The sequence below is a fragment of the Rhopalosiphum maidis genome, chromosome 2 (genome assembly GCF_003676215.2).
Source record: "Rhopalosiphum maidis isolate BTI-1 chromosome 2, ASM367621v3, whole genome shotgun sequence".
Lineage (NCBI taxonomy): Eukaryota > Metazoa > Arthropoda > Insecta > Hemiptera > Aphididae > Rhopalosiphum > Rhopalosiphum maidis.
Window position 1 is genome coordinate 66,546,785 of NC_040878.1, and position 23,789 is coordinate 66,570,573.

The window sequence follows — 23,789 nt, forward strand, 5'->3', positions numbered from 1 at the left end:
ACTACGCAAAAAAATTCAATAACGCAGACGCGGTGAGTTTACTTTAAAACTGTCCAACCCAAGTACATTATTTTAATCAATTAATACTATAACGTATAAAGTTCACGAAGCCAATATTTTTATAATGATATGAAGTATTTAACTTACATTTATTAAATACTATGATAGTTGATAGTTATCGTTATTTTTAAAACATTTTTAATGTTTAAATTTATCATAATTACAAGTGGAGAAAAATATTTTGTTCTTTACAGTAATAGCCCACACATTTACACAGCCAATAGGTACATTTTAATATAAATGTGTTGTATTTTGTTGTAGGTAAGTCATCGAAAGTAAATTACTAAAGCTTTTTATGGCTATCATTGGAAATGTTAAGTGTATTTCGATGTACCTATATATTGTAGTAGTAGTTATAGTCAGTAAGGCATCGGTTATCTAATGCCAAATGATCACTGATCATATTATAATCATAAAAACAGTAGTATGGACTATAGAGATACAATAATATAATATTTATCGTTTTAAATAGTTGACGAAATACTGTAATTAAATCATTACGATGAGATGCAATGAAGTGCATTAGTACTTAGTATAGGTATACCTATAGTTACCAATAGTGATTTGATCCATTGTAAGGTTTTAAAAACGATTGGACATTTATTATATTTATTAGAATAATTTTTGTAAGTTTTTTATCTAGAAAATTTATTTATTAAATGTATTTTTGTCAAACATTTAAAAATTTCGTAGTATAATTAATTATATAATAGTACAAACCAGGCAGTAAAATTTTTAAAAATATACTTTTAATTGTATCAATTAAAAACAAATTTTTAAATTTTTAACGTAATATCATACATTTAATATAATAAAAAATGTTGTGCGAAAAAAACGTTGTTTTTCTCATTGTCTTTTTTTCTCGACGAGTTTTCATTGTCATATTTAACCTAGTGAATAAGAAATATTTAGTGGCGTGAATTATTATAGCTAAATATATATATTTTTTAAAACTTACTCATAATTTTCTTAACGAAATATCAATGTCTTATTTTATGCTTAATAATTTGGTCTGCATATTCTCTGGTATTATACTCAAAGATCTATTTATCAGAAATTCGAAAATATCTTTTGTTTGATTTTGTGTGTCAAATGATTTTGTCAAGTAGGTAAATTTTTCTAATAATTTTTCCTTAATTTCTTTCGTTTCTGGCGTCAGCGAAGAATCATCACCATAGGCCTTTAACGAAATTGGTTAAGATTAAATTTAAGTTTAAGTAAATTGTTCGTCCATTAAACTTTAAAATTGATTGTAAGAATAAATAATTGAATGTTTTCAAAAAACGTATTTATCTATCTCAACATAAAATGTGACTTCCTTAACATGTATTAGCCTGTATTATATTGTACAGTTAATGTATTGAGTTAATGCATTTATCAACAAATGTGTAATATACTCATATGTCATAAAATGTGATATCTCAAAACCGATTAGTTCTATGACATGGGTTATAATTGATTAAATTGGTGCTAAGTGATATATTGGAATATACTACTAATATAATACTATAATAATAATTAACTAAAAAGTACTATGTATTAAATTCATGGTTTAAAAATTTAAAATAATTTAAAATAATATTATTTCTATATATTATGTACGTTATATGTTTCAAAATTCCACAAGTTTAACAGAAATTAAATATTATAGTTATAATATATTAAAGTCTAAACAATAATAAAAATTATGCCTACTTTAGTAATTTATAATAATTATTACAGTTATAATTAGTTATTAAGTTGCACTAAAATATTATAAATTACCTTATTGAGTTCTCTCGCTATCCCGGCAGCTTTTGATGATAATTTATATGAAAACATTTTAACTTGATCCCTTAATAATCTTATAGGATCTTCCTTTTCCAAGTCTGTGAAAGGCGTCTCCGCAAGGTGAACCAAAGACTCCAGCACTTTGCTTGTTATTTTATCGAGCTCAGTAGGTTGAGAAGAAATCTAAGTAGATGCAATAAAATATACAAATTATTATTAATGATTTACAATTTTAAAATATGGTTTGATTTGTCGAACAAAATTAACATTTATAAATACTTTCCTGGACCACTAATGTTGATAGCAAAAAACCAGACAAATATAACAACCTCATATTTGTAGAAAATAAAAAATTTTAACGATTGAATGGTTAATAATTTATACAATGAAATACCTGTAGTGTTTTCATTAACCTTATTATATATACTTTTAATTTCTGCGTTATTTTTTTATCAAATATAAAAAAAAACTGCAACTAAGTTATTATTATTTAACTATGATATTTATTTTATAATTTACAGATAATAAAATATAATTATTATAAAGTACAAAGTAAAATTATTATTATCAGCTTTTCTAATCATTCATTAGAAATAAATTTGAATCATGAAATAAAATTTTTAGCTTCATTTAAAAAATGCTTATTTGTTTGTTATATGTTTACATAATAACTTGAATTGTATGCAATTTTATCCTATTTAAAGCACAACTACGTACAAGTTTCTACCCAAAACCATATTCAAAGTTGGAAGGTAAATCGTTTTGTCGAATACTTATCGTAAATTTACAAAAATAAAATACACATTATAGTAAAATCTTACACTTATTATTTTTTTTTTCGAAATTTGAGCGTAATTTCACATTTTTTTCATAGGTGACAAAAGTTTTAATTTCGATGAAATTTGATATTCAGGCGTAAAATAAGAACTTATTATTAATTGATTTTCTTATTGCGTTTTAATTTAAAAACGAATAATAATATTAACCGTGGATACCGTAAATTTTTCACCAAACGTTTATATCAGTAGTTTCGGTGTGTGGTATTGTTACTATGAGAGTTGTCGGGATAATTGAATGCCTGTAACATTCATGTTACCTGGTATATGGTAACAATTATTAAAACATCGTATACCTCTGTCACTATAGTATCAGTTATATAGGAATTTAATACCGAACGGGAGAATATGAAATTATATTGATATTATTATTAAATCTATATTAGACAAGACACTAAATTATACAGAGTACAATTTAATGCAAATTGAAATAAAATGTTAATATAAAATATTTTATTTTACCGCTGGCCTTCTATACACGAAACAAGCGATAAAACGTGATTCCTTCGGCATATGGATTTGTAGCAGGTTGAAGTCATTCTTTTATGGCGAGACTCCGTGATAATACAGAATGAACGTAAGATGACTCACGCGTCTAGGATATGTATTAAAATAATAACATAGAAAGAATGTAACAGTGTTTCACAAAATGATAGAATATGGTTTTACACTATGAGAGTAGAATTTTCAAAATACTTTTACTCTTTTTAAGCTATTTACAGAGATTTGGTATGTTTTTTTATACGCACAATTTATTCATTGAAAATATAATATTTTGTTCTTAAAATACAAATTATTTTTTTACCTATATAAAAATTTTATAGATACATTATCCTCGATTTTTGTTTACGTTTGAAGTTAAAATTTCAACATAATTTGTTAAAATTTAAAAATTATTTTGTAGTTAAAAATATATTAAATGCTTAATTTTGATAACTAAGGCATTAAACATTTATAACAACATTTTCCATCAGTAGCTCATAGAAAAAAACAATAAAATCGTGCAACTTATAATATTGAAAGAATCGGCCTAGTCATTCTATTTGTGTAGTGGTGGTTGACAGGAATGTATTTCAGTAGTGTGCTGAACGGTACCTAATTAATAATCATAGAGTGTGGAAAACCGTTTTATACAGACTTCGCACGTCCGATATATTAATTCGTAGTGGTTTAGCAAACAGTAATATAATGTAAATTATCGTGTGATTAACGTTTTACTGTATAAAATATCAATTTTAAATGTTTAACTGGTTTTTAATATAACGAACAAATAAACAGGGAAATAATCCAAGAGTTTCGTTTAAATTAAATGTTGCATGGTTGCGTAGCAACACGCCCATTGTACAGCTAATAATAATAATAAAGTATATGTAAATATCTAATTTAAAATAAACACATTATAATAATTGATATCAAATTTTCAAATAAAAATATTGAATTATTGTTGGGTCACCTAATAATATATATTAATACTAGAATATTATTTTCCTTTTAACGTCCTTTAAAAAAATATATACAAGATATTAATTTTATATTAGATTTTTATTAAATATTAAAAAAGGTATTAAGTATATTCTATATTCATGCTATAAATTGTTTTTTTCAATAAAATTATGTATAATATTTTAATTATTTTAAATTAAAAAAAAATTAAATACTTATTTTATTAACTTTGAAAATGATATCATTTATTTTAGTGATAAATTATTTCTTATTTGGTAGATCTAGAAAGCCTGAATGATGAAAACTGAAAGTTATATTTAAATCTAATTTAGTTAGTAGCTACATATAAACGTAGAAACAGTATTTGCAATTTGCAATAGCCTTTTTATTTATTTTTATGTTTATTTATAAGAATAATAACTTAGCAATAACTTATATTTAGTTAAAGACTTACATACAGTGTTTATTTTATATAATACGTAATATTATTATAAAAGTAAAAAATCTAGAGTTGATTAAATTTATTTATCACTTAACATTGATCAAAATATTATTAGTTACTAGTATTTATTATACGATGTAGTCCAATGTGTGCTAAATAAACAACGCACATTGTTTTCACGAACATTTGTAACTTAGATACTTAGTTACTAAAATTCATTTTTATTTGAAAATTTATTTTAACTTTGGTTTCCTTTAACTAGTTTAAAAATATTGGTTAACTTGTCCAACTTGAATTCTATCTACTTATTAAACTTGTATAATATGTACACTTATAAGTTTTATGATAATATGTGTTTCCTAAAGTCCAAACACTAGTTAGTTCCTTCACACAGCTTAATGTCTTGCAATTATATACGAGAATATAAATACATTTTTTTCATATTCTTTTTTTCTATTATAAATACATAAATAGAAATATTGTTAAATGCCTTCATTATCACGTATACTTTTGTAAAAAAAATTATTTACAAGTTTTATAATTCAGAAAAAAAATATATGGTGTTTAGTTAGGACTTTCAGAACCATTTTGCATAATTAAATCATTCATAATTTGCATACTTAATAACATTTACAGTTGTCGTTTTTAATATCAGTACATATTAATAAATTATTGCATAAAATGTATTTTCGTAGATGATATTCGTTGTATAAGTCATTTAAAATGTAGAGTTTAGAGTGTTTAGACTGTTGCAATAAATTTACAAACATATAGTTTTTACGGTTATTTATATTATATGGTTATAATTTAAGGCAATTGAGTATTATGTGCTTGTTCGATGTATGCTAGTGTAGTTTAAAATAACTATATAAATTATCATAAGTTGTAACATTCAGCTTATTAGTCACAAGTCGCAAGATTACTATAACACCCATATGCATATTCGACAATATTCGACGTAATTCAAGAAATAGTATCAAACGTATAGTCGAACAAAATGTTAGTATATTTTATACTGTTACTGTTGTTTAATTTTAAATGTGAAAAAATATATAAAATTGTCGGTAACTACATTTTGAATTGAGCAGAGAACAAATGTAAATCGTATGTTGACTATTTTGGTCACTAAGCATAGAAGTTTAGTGTTTACAAATTATAAAAATATCAAACTATCAATTTTTCTGTAATATAAAAATGTTCTAACTGAAAATATAAACTATGAATAAACTATTTGAAAAATTTAAAAACGCTTTAACAGTTGAAATTAAAACTCTAAAAATATTATGATAATTTTATTTGTTAGGTTTTTGACTAATTTCCAAAGTGTATTTCGAATTATTTTTAAAATAAATTTTTGCGTATCAATATGAATATTATTTTAATGTTTAAAAGATTTAAAAATTATTATTTTACAATTACTAAAAATTAATAACAGATATACTTCATAGTTATGTTTATAGTTAAGATTATTACTATATCGTTAAGATTTAGTACGATCAGAACAAAATATATTCAATTCTACATAAATAAAAGTTATATTGTAAGAGTAAATTGAACGTAAATTGAAAATAATTGTTGATGACTTAAATGAATTCATCTACTTATACAATAATATAATATGTTATTATTTTTTATAAAAAAATAATATAGGTATTAAGGTATATATATATATATATATATATACTATATAAGTTATAATTTATAAAATTATAAATATATTATACACATTACAATATAATAGTGTTATATTTTAATGTTTTTAATTCGTTATAAATTACGAAGAAGATTAGATGAGAATACATGTAGGTAAATAAATAAAACGATGTTAAAATATGCATAAATAATCATTAGTCATTTAGGTAATTTGAATTTTTTCTATAATATTGACGACATAGTTCGTTAATGTTTATAGATACTTTTGATCCCGTAGAGTTGTCTATTTACTTCAGTTTGAGGTCTATTTTTGGATTATGCCTGTTACAAAAATTTGATGTATTATTTCTCAATTACCTAGCAATTTGCATATATTATTGTACAATATTTATTTTAAACCTAACGATCTTTATTTATTGTTTTAAGTTTACCTTCATTTTATTTAAAATATTAATGAAGTCTTTTCCTAAATCAAATAATTTGTTCTGGAAATGTTTTGGTAGGTTGTTGAAATATGTATTTATCATCAACTTGGCCGCTTTACTAGTATCCCGAATTGAATTAGCTATTCTTTGCGAACTATTGGCATGTTCGATGAATTTCTTCTTTGCCAATTCTCTTTCTTCTGGTGATAGTGATTCCAAGTAGGCCTTCAAATACAATTTAAATATTATTTAATAAATTTATTGATATATTTTGTTATGTGTATTTTTGTGAATATTCGTGTATCTGTGAGTTATCTTCTATTAGATTGGTTTATAGCCAATAACAAATATTTTTAAATTTGAGTATGAAAAAAATATGACAGATAAAAAAAGGCAATATTAAAATAAGGAGTATTATAATATTATAACGTTCCATGTTTTTTTTTTAACATTTTATAATATATTTTTTAGGTATCTAAACATATAGCTTGTAATACTAACATTAAATATTATAATTATTTTGTATTCATAAATTAAAGTATAATATATTTATTTATTATTTTAAGTTTTGAATGTTTAAAATTCACAATTATATGATATAAAATAATTTATAGCTAAGAATATACCATGAAAAAAATTATCAAAGTTTGTAGAAACGAATTATTTTAATAGGTTCTTGACAGTCTTAATTTTAAATTTGTTAACTAGATTATGGAAACAAAACCATGCATTGTACAAAATATTTCAGTTATATTGTTATATAAAAAGAACATTCCAAAAAAACATTTAAACCTTTCTATAGAACTTGCCTTTAAATTTCGAAAACATTTTCGTAAAGATTTATACCTCGTTTCTTATTAACTATATTTTAGACATTCCTTAACTTAAAATAGGCATATTCCTTAACCGTGAAATAGGCATATTCCTTAAATGGTTGTACGCAACACTTTAATTACTTTTAAAAACAAACATTCCATAGAAATGACTGATTTTTTGTATAGTAAATAATTGTATTATTTTACAGTAAATTTAATTTAACTAACTACTTCACAAATTAAAATAGTTATAACTTTTGATAGAGTATTTTCAATTTATAGTGGTCGATTTTTTTTCTAAATTATTTCGTTTTTCACAAATTATTTATGATTTTAACGATTTCCAAATAGTAATAATAAGAAAACATATTTGAAGCGACCCCTTAAAATTATATAGTCAATCATAAACACAATTACACAAAAATTGCAATGTTGTAGTTCATCTGGTTGTATGTTATATACTATATAGTAATGAAACTAATTAAAAAAATATCATTACCTTTTCAATTTCTTCTTTCTTCCGGTTAAGTTTGATTACGATATCTTTTAAAAATGGTTCTTTGTTTCCACTAGCTGCCGATGGGTTTAAGATTTTTTCCAATTTTCTATACGGTATTTCTACAACGTCAATCAAAGAATGCATTAGGTTCGCTGCCATTTTATCAAGCTCAGTAGGCTCACTAGGCTCCGCAGATGAAATCTGTGTAAATACATTTAAAATATAATTAAAATCAACTTTGTACTATATATTTATATATAAAAAGTAGAAATTCAAAAATACTTTCCTGGATCACTAATGCCGATATTAGGAAACCGAAAAAATATGATGTCTTCATCTTAGCAGTGAAGTCGAACGAATAAATTGTCAAAATGTATTCCCTGAAAATAGTACCTACCATTTATATACAATAAAAACAACCTTGAAAAACCTTTTTTTATACATCAATTCTAAGCCAATCAATGTTTTCTTTTAAACCTTTCTTTCATAAGCGGTTGATGCCATCGCTAAATCTGATATTGCTTGCGTCCGCTGTTGGTATTATGTTGTATTATATTGTTTACGTCCGTTGCAATCGTTTTATATTATTAAATTGTTTACGTCCGCCTGCGCTGTATGCAATTGCACTATATTCAAGACTCCGAGAGAAGAAGTGCTGAAATATTTTCATATAGACCTAACGGTAGCCATTTATATTTTTTAAATTTAACCTCATGAATAATAGAGGACCAATTTTATGGATACGAGTATTACTCTACACTTCTACATACTTAATATAATAACGTGAGGACACATTTTGTAGTTAGGTACTCAATATATGTTTGAATAAAATAAAAATATTGATATGTTGCAACTTATGAACACCACCAGTGTTACAGTTTCGGGTTGTTGGGATCATAAAATTAGGTAACTTATTTTGAAGGGTGAATAAATGTTTTGAGGGAAATTTTCTTCAGTTATTGTGCATATAAAGTATAATAACTATAAATTATAAATAGGTACTGTGATAGGTGATAAAAGTATAAAATATGTAATCTATCCATTTTTTTTTTTAAACTAAAGGTACACTAAGCGATTTACAAGACGGTTTTTAATTTTATTCAGAGTGTTTATAGGGAAAATTAAGGAATCATGGTATATGTTTCGAAGAATTATCAAATGTTCAATCATTTTTATCTTCTGAAAGTACGAAAACAAAACATATTCTCAGTGTCATCACACAAAAAATATTTTTGATTAAAACATACTTTGGAATTTTAAGTAAAGATTGGAAAAAAAATCAAATTTTGTCTAATGCGAAATAATGCCTTACGGCGTTTAACGTTTGTAGATAAATAATATAATAATATCTTATAGTTTTTAGTTACATAAGTGTTACTTAGTTGGTAAATTATAGTTTTTTAATACAAAACACTACAACAATCATAAAGTAGTATTATTTATTCCATGAAATGTATTATGATATATAATAATATACTTAGAAATTATGATTTACAATCTATATCACATAATATGTAAATATGTTTAAGGTATATAATATAACGATTATAACGTAAACGTTATGTATACCATGAATATATTTATTGCTATTTAATGTTTTAATCGATATTTAATAACATTAATTGTTAGATTTCAATTAGATTGTATAGGTATTAGTTAAAAACTTTATTATTTATTAACGCTTTACAAAATATCTATAATTATAATATGTTATTACTTATTAGTATATAATTTAAATACACATAAATAAATACAATTATCGTATTTCTTATAGTATAGGTAATAAATGGATGTAGTTCATTTTAATGTATTCCATTATAATTTAAAAGTTAACGTTGAATTGTTCTTTACCAAATCAACTAGACATTATTCAATTATTTTTGATTAAGTAATAAGTATGAATTATTATTTGGGATTTTTTTGTGATGTTTTTGAATTATTTTCAATGGTAACCTGTCCATAGAAAAGATATATTTGATTAAATAATAATTGAATCAATCATGATAGATTTTTTTTTAATAACACTAAACTTACCTTTATTTTTCTTAGAGAATCATTAATATCGTTTCCTAAGTCAAGTAATTTGGTTTTAATATCATCCGGTAATGTATCAAAAGATGTATTCGTTACGTGGGTTACACCTTTTGCTGCTCTCGAAAGTGCTGATGATGCATAAAGTGACAAGTATCCAAGAATTTTTTCCCTTTTTTCTCTCTCTTCTTTTGGTAACAAATTAAACAAGCCCTTAAAAAATAATATATTTAATATATATATACTGTTGTATTTGTATAATGCTCTATAGTATTTTATTTTATATTGTTAATTATTATCATTTATTAAATATTTAATATTCAGTGTATACAATATAAATTATACACATATTAGTCTATTACTCAATTATTACTTTTACTTGAAAACTCAAATAAACAATATAACTTTTTTAGTATAAATATATTTAATTTATTTTGAATAAAGTCAAAGGTTGATTTAATTATGAAATGTGTATTAATTTTCATGTAATACACGATATCATCAATTTATTTAAAATTAAAATTATGTATAATATTAATTTATAACATATATTTTTTGTTTAATTAAAAATTAATTACACCTTTAAAATAGGTAAAATATTCATTGATTTGTATATCACTGTTACGATATGTCAATTTAATATTATTACATTAAACATAATAATATGTGACTATATTAAGGTTCTAACTGACAAATCATACACACCTTACGTTTAATTAATTTCGATATGAATATTTTTATCTTATACAATATACATAGTTACATAATAATATTATTATATTGTTAAAACTTATATGTTATGAATTCCCATTCATCGAAGAGTGAATATGTGTCAATCGTCCATGTTTACATACATAATTTATAGTTTAAATATTTAATGTTTATTTATAGTTTTATTATTATAAATTTTACTAAATTATATATTACTATAGTAATTTTTCCATTTAAGATAATAATGTGGACGCCCCTTATTGGTATTAAGTTCAGCGGCTTATAAGACTCATAATTTTGGCTATGTTATAAGATTTATTCATAAAAAAAAAAAAAAAAAAAATGGTAAAAAGTCAATACATTTTTGGTCGAATTTTGAAATAAATTACTTTTAAAAAGTTATTTGTGGTGTTGTAATGCTATTAATTCATATCTTATTGCACTTTACGTGCGAATAAAAAAAATAAAAGGCGTGAAAAGGATTATAATGTTGAATGTACGTTTAAAGAATGCTTTGTTAAAGTTAGAAATAAAGATTCTTGCGTCCTGGTTTCTCCGCTTTGACAAAAAGCTAAGGAATTGGTAGAAATAATGTGTAAGGTTTACTTCAAGGTGACATCGATGGAAAAAAAGAGAAAATATTTCTTACCAAAAAATCTCACTGAGAATAAGGTGCGTATTAATTTTAATATATTATAATATGACTAATATGAGTTCCAAACAGTACATAACGAAATAGTGAAATGTAACATAACACAAAAACAAAAATAATAGTATGTAAAATTAAAATTAAAATATTAAATAATATCTGAGAGAGTATATTATGCAAAAGCAAAATATACTCAACGAAATAGCGAAATAAACTTAAGAATTTATCAATTTTATTTCGTCTTTCCTCGTTCACTTATAATGTTCATTCAGTTAGAATTTTATAAGACTCATTTAACACTTTGCACTGGTCCCAAAACGATATCACGTGCACAAACTCATTAGTCACTACTTTACAAAATTTACTCTAGTATTATGTTTACGCTTGATTAAAATTATAATTGCACTGTCGTCCTATTGAACATCTCAGATTAAAAGAAAAAAAATAATAGCAAAATCCTATCTTGATCTATTTAAATCGTTTTGCAAAGCAAGCCAATTTGACACGTGAAAAATAGAAATGTACTAAGTGGCTGTTTGCTCTTTGACTCTATGGCGTCATATTCATATTTTCAACACTCGAATACTAAATAATATTACAGTGCCGTATTTTGATTTCAAACTTTTTTTAAACTATTTTAATTCGACGATTATTTATCAAACTTAAGATTAACAAATACAAATTATTCTAGTGAGCTCTTATTTAATAAAATGCACGTCATCTATGCGATATAACTGATAGAGTATAATACTGTACTATACCTGTATATATATATAAATACGATATTATGTACACTAGAATTTGCAATGGTATAATAATTTCAAAGACTTTTACTAACATAAAAAAATGCACTGTAATAAAATTTTGATTAAATAAATAAATTTAATCAAAGAAATATCATTGAAATAACACGGTGAATGTTAAAGTTTCAAATTTTTGGTTTTTAGATTCTGAGCGGAGCGATGTTTGTATTGATTTTATAACGATGTGTTTGTTTTGTGGGTGACTACACGATAAGTTGTTGATAAAATGTTCAGAGTTCAAAAATGAGGGTTGTATTAAATATAAATTTGGATTTTTTTTTTGTAATTAAAAAAGATAAAACTTAAAAATTCCAACTATTCATTTTTATAATCTGGAAAAACAAACGAAATTAAGAAAAACGGAAATTTTTACACAAATACATTTTTTGACAAAATCGGTTTTTGTTTTTTGATGTACTTTAAGATTAAACGCATGTCTATAACTGTTTACCAAAGAAGTGACTTAAACATTTTACTGTATATTCGAATTATAACTTTTTATTTACTATACAATTTTCAAAATTATTAAGCTATCTATAGGCAAAAAAAATGTTCAATCTTATTTTTTTTCTGATAAATGTCAATTAAAAATTATTTGGTGGTATAAATGTTTGAAAATGTAATACAAAGCTCCTCCTAATATATTAATATCTCAATTAAAAATATTGACAACTTGTAATCACAATATTTTTTGTAAGCGTTTAAAATTAAAATTTTGACAAAATGAATACATTTTTTTTTAGTTAGAAATTCATAAATAATTTCGTTTTTATACCTGACATAATTCCTAAAATTTAGTACAAGGATTTTTACTAGTTTTTCAATCTACGAATGAAAAAAATTCTTCACCAGTCAATTATTTTTTTTATATGTATATCAAGCTCAAATTTTTACGATATTCAATATTCACCAGTAAAATAATCAATTTCCTCAAAAAATTCTTAAGTTATTTGTAGGAAAGACAATTTTTTAAAAATTTTTTTTATAAATAACTATAAAAAAAAAATATGTGCTTGGTCAAAATTCTTTAAATTGAATACAAGATTCCATAATAGTTATTCTTATATCTGTATACAAATATTAAAAATACATAAGATTAAATTTTTTTTGTTCACATTTAGTTAAAATGTTGACGAAATCACAATCATAAAAATATTGCAAATTATTTTGTAATTAAAAATTCATAAACATTTTTCTTTTTAAAACTAAGTTTTGATAATTGAATATAAAATTCTTCTTAAGTAGTTCATACTAAAACCATAAAATCAAAATAAAGTATGAAGATAATTATTTTTTATAGACGTGTTAAGTTCCAATTTTGATAAAATTGCTATTTAAACAGTAAATAACGATATGATAATTATTTTGTAATATTTTAAGAACACTACTTGTTGTAACTTAAACTTTCATGTATTCTATATTTTTATGAATTTTAGTATATACAACAACATTTTTGATTTATTTTAAAATATTATCTATTTATAAGTATAAGCAGTACTATGAATCTACTTTTACTGTCTTACAGTATTTACAGATAGATGTTATTACATATTATTACATATTATTTGATAAATGTTATATAAATATAAATTATTATAATAATTAAATATTGATTATATAATAAATCCAGTATTCACGAAAAAAATGATATCAATCTATTAAAATAATACTTAAGTAAAATAAATTACTTTAATTAATGGCTATACTAAAAAAATACATTACTCGGTGATATTAGCTGATACACCGTTTAAGCTCAGAATCGTTTTTCGTGTATAATGATATATCATTGAATTCAAATTTACACGGCCCTATATTAATGACCCACTTGACATAAAATGTACAGCAAAGCGGTGTACCCAATTGCCAACTATCTATCTTTTTTTAATTTATAAAGTTCATTTGAAGTAACAACAACAATGAAATTCTTAAGAATTAAAGATAAAGTAGCTAATAGCCGTATTATTTTATACTATATTGTATGTTTAATGTTTAATATATTTATTGGTCTATTATTAAAACAAAAAATGAGTAAAGGTTTAGAGATAGAGTTTTTATCTTAAACTAACAAATTAACAATAAGACAATACACTATACTATATTATTAAATAATTATAATAACTTAACAAATATTTTTAATTACCTCTTGGGTATCTTCCATAACTCTCTTTACTTTATGTATATATTCTTTCAAGAAATTATTTATATCTGGATTCGTTCGTATTTCATCTAGTATATCTTGGAAAGGCGCTGCTGCAGTCTCAACCGCAGATGATTTAATCTTATTTAATACTTTATCTAGTTCAGTAATTTCAGATGAAATCTATAATATGAAACATTATTATTACTATGCAACTAAATTTAATTTAATTCAAACGGTATATAAAAATACTTTCCTGAACTACCAACATCGGTAGTAAGATTAAACAAATACGTGAAGTCCTCATCTTGTTAGTACTTAAATTTGAATGATGACCCTAGGCTATAAGAAATCAATATTTATACTACAGTTTCCCGGTTTAATCATGTAAATAACAGAAATTTTGCAACGACTATATAATTGGTTTCAATGTTAATTAACTAATAATTTTATTAGAGTAGAGTAAAATACGTGTTATAAAATAGTTTTTATATCATTAATCATAGCCGTGTTCTTGGTATCTATTTACATGGGTTATTCATAAAGACTAAACTTTGATTTGGTATTTTTAATATATTATCATAGTATTTGAATATATTATGATAGTAATAATAAAAGACCAAAGTTTCATAGAGATTAGACCATTGTCTATCGCTAATTCTTCGATAAAAACATTAAAGCAATAAAAATGTCTCACAATAAAGTAAATGTTTAGTTGAAAAAAATAACCAAAATCTCCGTTAAGGAATCGTAGCGGGCAATCAAAAATAGCATAATGTAGGAATATGTTTAAGTTTCTCTAGCAAAAACAATATGTTGATTTAAAGAAATTTTAAAAATAGTTATGTTTTGTGTTTAATAATGTGATTAAAAAATAGAGTATATTTTATACAACATTCAAATTATTATGTCGATTAATAATTATTTTTAATACGAAATTAAACAATATTACTCATTATAAAGGATACTAGATAGTTAGTTATCGCTATTATTAGTTACACTATATAAGTTATTGCGCTATTGATACCCCAGATATTATGTTTAATATTATTACGTAGTTCATATTATGATATATAACATCGCAATAAGAAAACGAAAAAACGAAAAAACAAGAAGTGGTCCATCCGATGATAGCAGCAGTCATTATTAAGAATATAGTAAGCTGTAAATTTTTATGGTTTGTTGTTTCATTTAGACTAAATTTGGACAAAATAACTCAATTGGACTGAAATAAAAAAAATTAACTTTAATTTATTATCATAATAAAATTATAATTCAATTATTATATTCTGAGGTCATTGCGATATGATATATGAAATGTACCTATATTGCTGAAAAAATTGATACGGCAAAGGTTTTCAACACATTAGCCGCGGGCAGCGTTGAACTGGTCAGTGGACCATTTAATGTTAACATTTATAACGTATTTATCATAAATGATATTATTAAATATTTTTATTATATACCTAATAACATTATATTTATTATATGCATACGTATACAGGTTTATTATATAGCTGTGCTATTAGTTATTAGCGGGTCTTTAACCTAACCTGGAACATGGTAAATATCGATTTATTATTTGTTTTTAAAGATTTTTCTTTGCATTGTATCTATTATATATGACAATTAAAAAAATAGTAAGAAGTTATTTATTTAAACAAAATGTTATGATGTATAATATACGTATAACAAAGTAGAATATCAGATGAAAACAAAATATAATATGTAGGTAAATAGATTTTTATCTTATTTTGTTCAAAGTGCACAATGATGGTCAACATTTTCTATAAGTAATATCATTGGTTATAAATACTATTTATAATCAATGGTAATAGCTACTATTGCAATCTGTTATCTTTAACGGAACTTACAAACTATTCATAATATAAATTATAAAAAAAAAAAACTAAAATCAATAACGTTTATGTACTATTATAGCTATATTAATAGTGATGGGCAACGATATCGATATCGTAACACATTTTCGACACCGAAAACGTTCTATGATTGTATAATATCTATATCGTGATATCAAATTTAATATATTTTTTTGGAAATACCTACATTTTATTTTTGGATTCCAAGCTTTAGTTAATCGTATTGTGTGTGCTGTGTAATAAACCATTAGTAATTAATAACTAATAAGTAATAATATAAGTCAGCTGATAAAGTTTGTGCGCGTGTCCCCGGGAAATGTATTATAATGTAATGTAACATAATATTATCCATCTAAATAGTACCTATGTAATATTTACTAAGTTATTTTGTAGTAAGGTATGTTTTATTATTTTTTTACAATATAAATATTGATTTAAAATAAAAATATTTAATTATTACAATAATACTAAAATTATTTTCAGCGTCGTATCTACGAGAATTAATTTATATGTTGCTGCTTGTTATAAATATGTTTTTTGATGCAAGTGACATATAATAACAATAAAAATCAAAATATTTCTTATATTTAACCATAATCCACGATAGAATTTTTTTTTAATGTATATTTGACTTATAGCATACGAGAGTGTAATTATTATATACTTATACTTATATATGAGACTATAAACAATTAAAATATTATTTTTTTAACGAAAACAAACATTAAACGATGATAGAAGATCTTTATTCGATATAATACAGAGTTACAAATTTATAAACCGTAGAATACATAATTAATAGAATCTACTATACGATGTTTTATGAAATATTTTCATTGTCTAGAAAACAAAATTCCTTAAACTATTAGCTTCATGAATTTTTAGAGAAATATTTTACAGATAGCTAGTAGTATTACTCTACATGTTCAATGTAAGGACGTGATTGGTACATTTTGTAGTTAAAAATAATGCAATAATATGTAGCAATACATTTTTGAACAAAATAAAAGTATTGATATGTTGCAAACTATGAACATCGCCAGTGTTATATTTTCTGGTTACCAAGATCATAAAATTATGTAACCTATTTTGATAGATGATTAAATATTTGGTGGGAAATTTTCTTCAGTTATTGTGCTTACAAACTTTAATAATTATAAATTGTAAATAGGTACCTACTGGGGTATGCGACAATAATATAATAAATTATGTAATCTATACATTTTTTTTTTAAACTAAAGGTACAATTATAAGTGATTTACGAGATGGTTTTTAATTATTGTTTACAGTGTTTATAGGGAAAACGTGTTATATGTTTCGAAGAAATGTCAAATGTTCAATAATTTTTATCTTCTGGTAGAACGAAAGCCAAGGGTCATCCCACAAAAAACATTTTTGATTAAAACATACAACATACTTTAGGACATTAGGTAAAGACTGGAACAAAAATCAAATTTTGTCACAGGCAAAATAACGCCTGACGGCGATTGACGTTTGTAGTTAAATAATATAAAAATGTCTAACAGTTTTTAGTTGTAAGTGTAACTAAGTTCGTAAATTATATTTTTCTAATACAAAATGTTACAAAAATCACAAAATAGTTATTATTCATTACATAAAACATATAATCATGTACATTTTTAGAACTAAATACTGAATCAATAATATACTTATAACTTTTAAGTTACAATTTATATCTCGTATGTAAAGTATATAATATAACGTAAACTTTATTTATGCCATAAATATGTTTGTTACGATTAAATGATTTAATCGATATTTAATAACATTAATTGTTAGGGTTTCAATTAAATTTATCTGAATTACAATAAGTTTTATTATTTATTAATGGTTTACAAAATATATAAATATATGTGATTAGTATATTATAATTTAAATACACATCAATAAATAAAATATTGTAATGTTTCCTATAGTATTGGTAATAAATGGATGTGGTTCATTTATCATTTCTTCCTATATAATTTAAAAGTTAACATTGAATTGTCATTTATTGAATCAACTAGATATTCAATATTTTTTGAATGAGCATTAAATATTGAATATTATATAGGGTATTATTTTGATTTTTTTAAACCATTGTCATTGGCAACCTGTTTATAAAAAAAATATATTTGATTAAGTAATAATTTAATCAATTATCATAGATTTATTTTAATACCACTAAACTTACTTTTAGTTTCTTTAAAAAATCATTGATATCGTTTCCTAATTCAAGTAATTTGGTTTTAATATCATCCGGTAATGTATTGAAAGACGTGTTCGTAACAGAAGTTACACCTTTTGCTGTATTCCAAAATGCTGACGACATTGAAAGTGACGAGTAGTCAATAACTCTTTTGATTGTGTTTTTCTCTTGTTGTGGTATTAAATTAAATAAATCCTTTAAAAAATATTTTATTTAATATAAATACAATATACATATATAATCACCGTATAGGTATATACATATATACGTATAGGTGCCATTAATTTATACACAATTCATAGTATATAATATGCAATTATAATATATTATTATACAATGTGTTATGTGTGTATATTAATTTATTATGCTAAATTAATAATATTTATCAGTTAATAAATACAAATATTATTTGTGAGGTATTGTTATATTTTTTTTCACTATGAAATCTAAAGGAATTGAGCGTGTCAACTAAACATCAAGACATACAACAGATAAAATAATAATCAATTTAATTGTATTGTCATTCAATACTGAAACAACTGTTTAATGCTTATTAGTTCAAAATTATAAAAAAAAAAATGTATTAGAACAAGTATTTTTTATAGACGTTCTAAGTTACGGTTTGCATTAAATTATTTATTGAAACGATAAATAACGATATAATAATTATTTTGTTATAATTTATCAACGTTATTCATGGGAACTTTTACGTATTTTATATTATTATGAATTTCACTATACCTTCGCAAAAACGTTTCGGATTTACTTTAAAATATTATGTATTTATAGGTACTATGAGCTTCTTTTATTTTTTTATGATATTTACGGAAAAATGTTATTAAGTTTTTACTCATATGCTGAAATTATATGGTATAATATATACATATATTATTTTAATACGTTTACACTAATATACAATAAATCCAATATTCACGAAAAAAAGTTATATCAACCTACTTTAATAGTTTAGCAAAATAAATTACTTTAATAGCTACACCAAAAACATTTATCACTTGGTGATATAGGCTAATAGACATTTCCGCTCAGAATCGTTTTTCGTAAACAATGGTATAATATAATCGAATTAAATTTTTAACTCACCTATAGTAGCGACTTATTTGACACCTAATGTACAGTAGAGCGGTATCCAATTATGTACCTTTTTATTTATTTATTTATATAGTTAATTTGAAGCAATAACGGTTTACATAACGAAAGATTTAAGATCGGGTAGCCAGTAAGTGTATTATTTTATAGTGTGTTTATAGAATGTAATAAATAATAACTTATTGTTCTACTATTGAAACAATGATTTGTAAAGTTTTATTAGCGATATATTTTTTCTTGAGCTAACAAAAACTAGCAATAACACAATACACTATAGTGTTGTACTATATTAAATAATTGTTATAACTAAAAAATATTTTAAATTACCTTTTGGGTTTGTTCCATAACCTGGTTTACTTTACGCGAATAGTCTTTCAAGAAATTATTTACATCTGGACGTGCTCGTATTTCTGCTAATAAATCTGTGTAAGGTTTTTCTGCAATTTTGGCCATAGATGCTGTAATCTTGTTTATTACTTTATCTAGTTCAGTATCTTCAGATGAAATCTATAATATGAAACATTATTGTTACAATTAAATTTAATTCAAACAATATATAAAAAATACTTTCCTGAACTACCAATATCGATAGCAAGATTAAACAAATACGTGAAGTCCTCATTTTGTTGGTAATTAAATTTGAATGATGACCCTAAGCTATAAGAAATCAATATTTATACTGTCCCATTTTTATCATGTAAATAACAAAAATAATGCAACAACTATATCATTGGTTTCAATGTTTATCAACTATTAATTGAATAAGAGTAGATTAAAATACGTATTATACATTTTTTTACTATTATTATTCATGGCAATTTTCTTGGTATCTATGCAGTTGGGTTATTCATAAAGAATGTTAACTAAACTTTAATATGGTATTTTTATTGCATTATAGTATTTGAATATATTATCGTTGTAGTAATAATAAAAGACTAAAGTTTCATTGAGATTATACCACTGTCTATCGCCAATTCTCGATAAAAATATTAGAATAATAAAAATGACTCAAAATAAAGTAAATGTCTAGTTGTAAAAAAATAACCAAAATATTCGTTAAGGAATCGTAGGAGATAATCAAAAAATAGCATAATATAGAAATATTGTTTAAAAATAGTAATGTTTTGTGTTTAATAATATAATTAAAAAGAATCTAGTGATTCCGTAACTTAATTGTTTTTAATTAAATTTATTTTTATTTTTGATCGTAAATAAACTTGGCGTTTGTAACACACACACACAAAACATTTAAATTATAATAACTAACAATAATTGTAATATGAAATTAATCAATGTAATACATTATTTAGAGTATATAGTAGTTATTAGTTATATTATATTTGTTAATACTCATATTGACGTATCATATAATATGTTTGATATATTATTACGCTGTTCATTTTATTATACACGACATAATATAATATGTAAACCTAAATAAAATGAGAAAACTCGTGAAGTGGCCCATCCGATGATAGCAACAATCATATTTTTTTTTTCATTTAGACTAAATTGGTTAATAAATTAGTTGGACTATTGAATTAGACCTTAATTTAGTCCAAATTTTCTGAATTCATTCTGATATAATTTGAATATGAAGGACTATATTTTCTTTATAGTATATCGATGAAAAAATGGATATAAAATATATAAATTTAGCGTTTTTTTTTTAAAAAAAAATTATCTTTGTTTTATATCTATTATGTATGACAATTAAAAAATAGTAAAAAGTTATTTATTTAAAAGAAAAATTATAATATATAAATAATTAAAATAAAATATAATATAAAAAAAAAATAATATGTTGCTAAAAGGATTATTGTCTTATTTTGTTTTCAAATAATAGTAAACATTTTATATGGCTAATAACTGCTATTACAATTTGTTACCTTTAAAGGAAATTACAAACTATACATAATATATTAAAAAAAAAAACTAAAAGTAATAACGTTCTTGAACTATTATATTTATATTATCCATCTAAATAGAATGTAATATTACTAAGCTATTTTGTAAGGTATGTTTAATTATTTTTTTACAATATAAATAATGATATTAAAATATAAAAAAATAAAATGATATATATATATTTTTTAATTAAAATATTTGATTATTATACTAATACTAAAATTATTTTCAGTGTTATGTTTGCTAGAATTAATTTAAATTTTGAAGTTTAATTAAATAGATAGTAATACTTAAACAATCCTTTTCAATGTCGTGTAATTACTAAAAATACAGCAAAAACATTTAAATTGATGTTATTAATTATTGTTTTTCTTATTATTATAATGACTAATGTAATTAAAAAAATATAATTAAATGTTTCAATATCCAGTTTATAATTAACACCTAACATGATGTTCATTTCGCTTAACTGCAAACCGATCTATATTAGATGGGATGATGAGAAACTTTTAATGTTGTCATTAGTTTTTCACCAAGACCTTTTAGTATGTCGTTGACTTCTTTCAAATGATCCACGTGATTTCCGATGAACCTTTTGGTCGTCTGTATTTTGTCCAAAACTGATTTAATTTTTTTCTGTAGCGAATTATCGGAAAGATCATTTAATCTCTAAATAAAAACAAATATTATATAGTTACAGGATTACTTAGATCATACAATAACAATGAAATATAAGGTGTTTAGGTGAAAATGTATACTTTTTCCTCGTCAATTATATATTTTTCAAGCTGTTCAAGTTCCTCAATAGACTTTGTCAGAACACCGATTTTATATACTACGTAATCTATGGTTATTGCAGTGTTTTCATACATTATCAATCCTTTTTTTTGAAAATCTTTCATTTGCGTATCATCAAAATTTGAACTATTCCGGAGACTGGAATATTGCTGTAACTACAAAACAATTGCAGATAACTAAATTTAGATTAAAAATATAACGTTTACACCGCAGTTGTACTGCACATAAGTCTTCATACGTCGACGATCGTGATGTTTAAATTTCCTATGAATAAATCAATCATGGCCTGAATTTCGTGATCAACAAATTCTCTTGTTGAATTCCTTGCTATTTCCTCAGTAGTCAGTTCGATGCGTTCCAATAGCTGTGCATCCAGTTCGACGAACGTGTTTTGCCTAGAAACTGGACCAGCCTGTGTGAAATAATTGAATTATTTAATTTTTATTCTAAATGTTTCTATTAAAAACCAAATGCATATAATAGCATTTTATGTGTACTATACGTTCATGCATTTCGACAGTAAACAAATATTATTATTGAATACCTTTTCGCAGCGTTTACAATAATATTTGTTTACTGCACATAGAGACTAGTGCGTTAAAACGTTTATTCGTAAAATCATATTGCAGGTATTTATAAACTTATAAAGTAATATAGCCATATAGATAGATAGAAAAAAACGCATATAAACATACTTTGCGTTATACAAAAAATAATAAATATAATTTTAAATAGTTATACAAACAATGCAAAATTAAAAATAATAAACACTCCAAAATTTAAAAAAAAAGTGTTATTTACAACTATAATGCTTGTTACTAGAGTATTTATTTATATTTATATTTGTAAGTAATTATCTATCATCATTGTTTAAGTTTTTATCAAAGATTTACTTCGATAAGTTTTAATATTAAAATATGTTTAATTCATCTATCTTAAACTTAACAGATTTCAAATTAAGACGATAGATGTTTTTTTATCTGCTTGTTATAAATATGTTGTGTTGCAAGTGACATAATATAATAACATCAATAATCTAAACCTTTTTTATGTTTAACATAATGCACATTAGATTTTTTTTCAAATGTATATTTGAGTTATAGCATACAAGAGTATAATTATATGCTTATACTTATATATGTTAGACTAAATACAGTTAAAATATTATTATAACATATTTTTTCAACAAAAACACGCATTAAACGATGATAGAAGATCTTTTTTCTTTATAATACACACTAACACATTTATAAGTCGTATACGCAATGAACAGAATCTACTATACGATGTGTTATGCAATATTTTCGTTGTTTAGTAAACAAAATTCCTCAAATTAATTAATCGCCATTAATCAATTAGGTACATTATAAATAAATAATTAAGTTTAACATATATTTACCGCGACACTAGCCAGACACCCAGCTGAAATCAAGGCTAACCACAGTACAGACTCCATGACGGTTAGAAACGATCTGCTTTGACCAATGTGTACAGTTCACTAAAACAGACTGAAGACTAAACTTGTATAATATAGGTGTACCTATATGTATTTGTATTTGTTTTTGTATATACCTTTTTTTTTTTTTTTTTTTACTGGGTACTGTTATTTTGTT

General features: G+C 23.4%; 4 protein-coding genes and 1 pseudogene across 4 annotated transcripts; all 5 read right to left on the reverse strand.

Annotated features, from left to right (window-relative positions):
• Positions 1 to 787: 787 nt before the first annotated feature.
• Positions 788 to 2,267, reverse strand: LOC113554335. Its single transcript, XM_026958135.1, has 4 exons — positions 2,114 to 2,267; positions 1,825 to 2,013; positions 1,019 to 1,240; positions 788 to 950 (listed from the first exon to the last, which is right to left on the reverse strand). The coding sequence occupies exons 1-3, from the start codon at positions 2,162 to 2,164 to the stop codon at positions 1,049 to 1,051; spliced, it is 432 nt and encodes a 143-aa protein (XP_026813936.1). The 5' UTR covers positions 2,165 to 2,267; the 3' UTR covers positions 788 to 950; positions 1,019 to 1,048.
• A 4,027-nt stretch (positions 2,268 to 6,294) lies between these two features.
• On the reverse strand, positions 6,295 to 8,446 carry LOC113551801. Its single transcript, XM_026954293.1, has 5 exons — positions 8,421 to 8,446; positions 8,230 to 8,323; positions 7,944 to 8,144; positions 6,636 to 6,854; positions 6,295 to 6,525 (listed from the first exon to the last, which is right to left on the reverse strand). Exons 1-5 carry the CDS (start codon positions 8,429 to 8,431, stop codon positions 6,520 to 6,522), a joined length of 531 nt encoding a protein of 176 aa, XP_026810094.1. The 5' UTR covers positions 8,432 to 8,446; the 3' UTR covers positions 6,295 to 6,519.
• A 1,257-nt stretch (positions 8,447 to 9,703) lies between these two features.
• On the reverse strand, positions 9,704 to 14,776 carry LOC113551802. Its single transcript, XM_026954294.1, has 4 exons — positions 14,531 to 14,776; positions 14,278 to 14,457; positions 9,978 to 10,187; positions 9,704 to 9,896 (listed from the first exon to the last, which is right to left on the reverse strand). The coding sequence occupies exons 1-4, from the start codon at positions 14,579 to 14,581 to the stop codon at positions 9,849 to 9,851; spliced, it is 489 nt and encodes a 162-aa protein (XP_026810095.1). The 5' UTR covers positions 14,582 to 14,776; the 3' UTR covers positions 9,704 to 9,848.
• Positions 14,777 to 17,961: 3,185 nt separating this feature from the next.
• Positions 17,962 to 20,436, reverse strand: LOC113554436. The gene is made up of 4 exons (XM_026958284.1): positions 20,042 to 20,436; positions 19,798 to 19,977; positions 18,349 to 18,558; positions 17,962 to 18,268 (listed from the first exon to the last, which is right to left on the reverse strand). Exons 1-4 carry the CDS (start codon positions 20,090 to 20,092, stop codon positions 18,233 to 18,235), a joined length of 477 nt encoding a protein of 158 aa, XP_026814085.1. The 5' UTR covers positions 20,093 to 20,436; the 3' UTR covers positions 17,962 to 18,232.
• A 1,177-nt stretch (positions 20,437 to 21,613) lies between these two features.
• LOC113554249 lies at positions 21,614 to 23,729 on the reverse strand (annotated as a pseudogene).
• Positions 23,730 to 23,789: the final 60 nt, after the last annotated feature.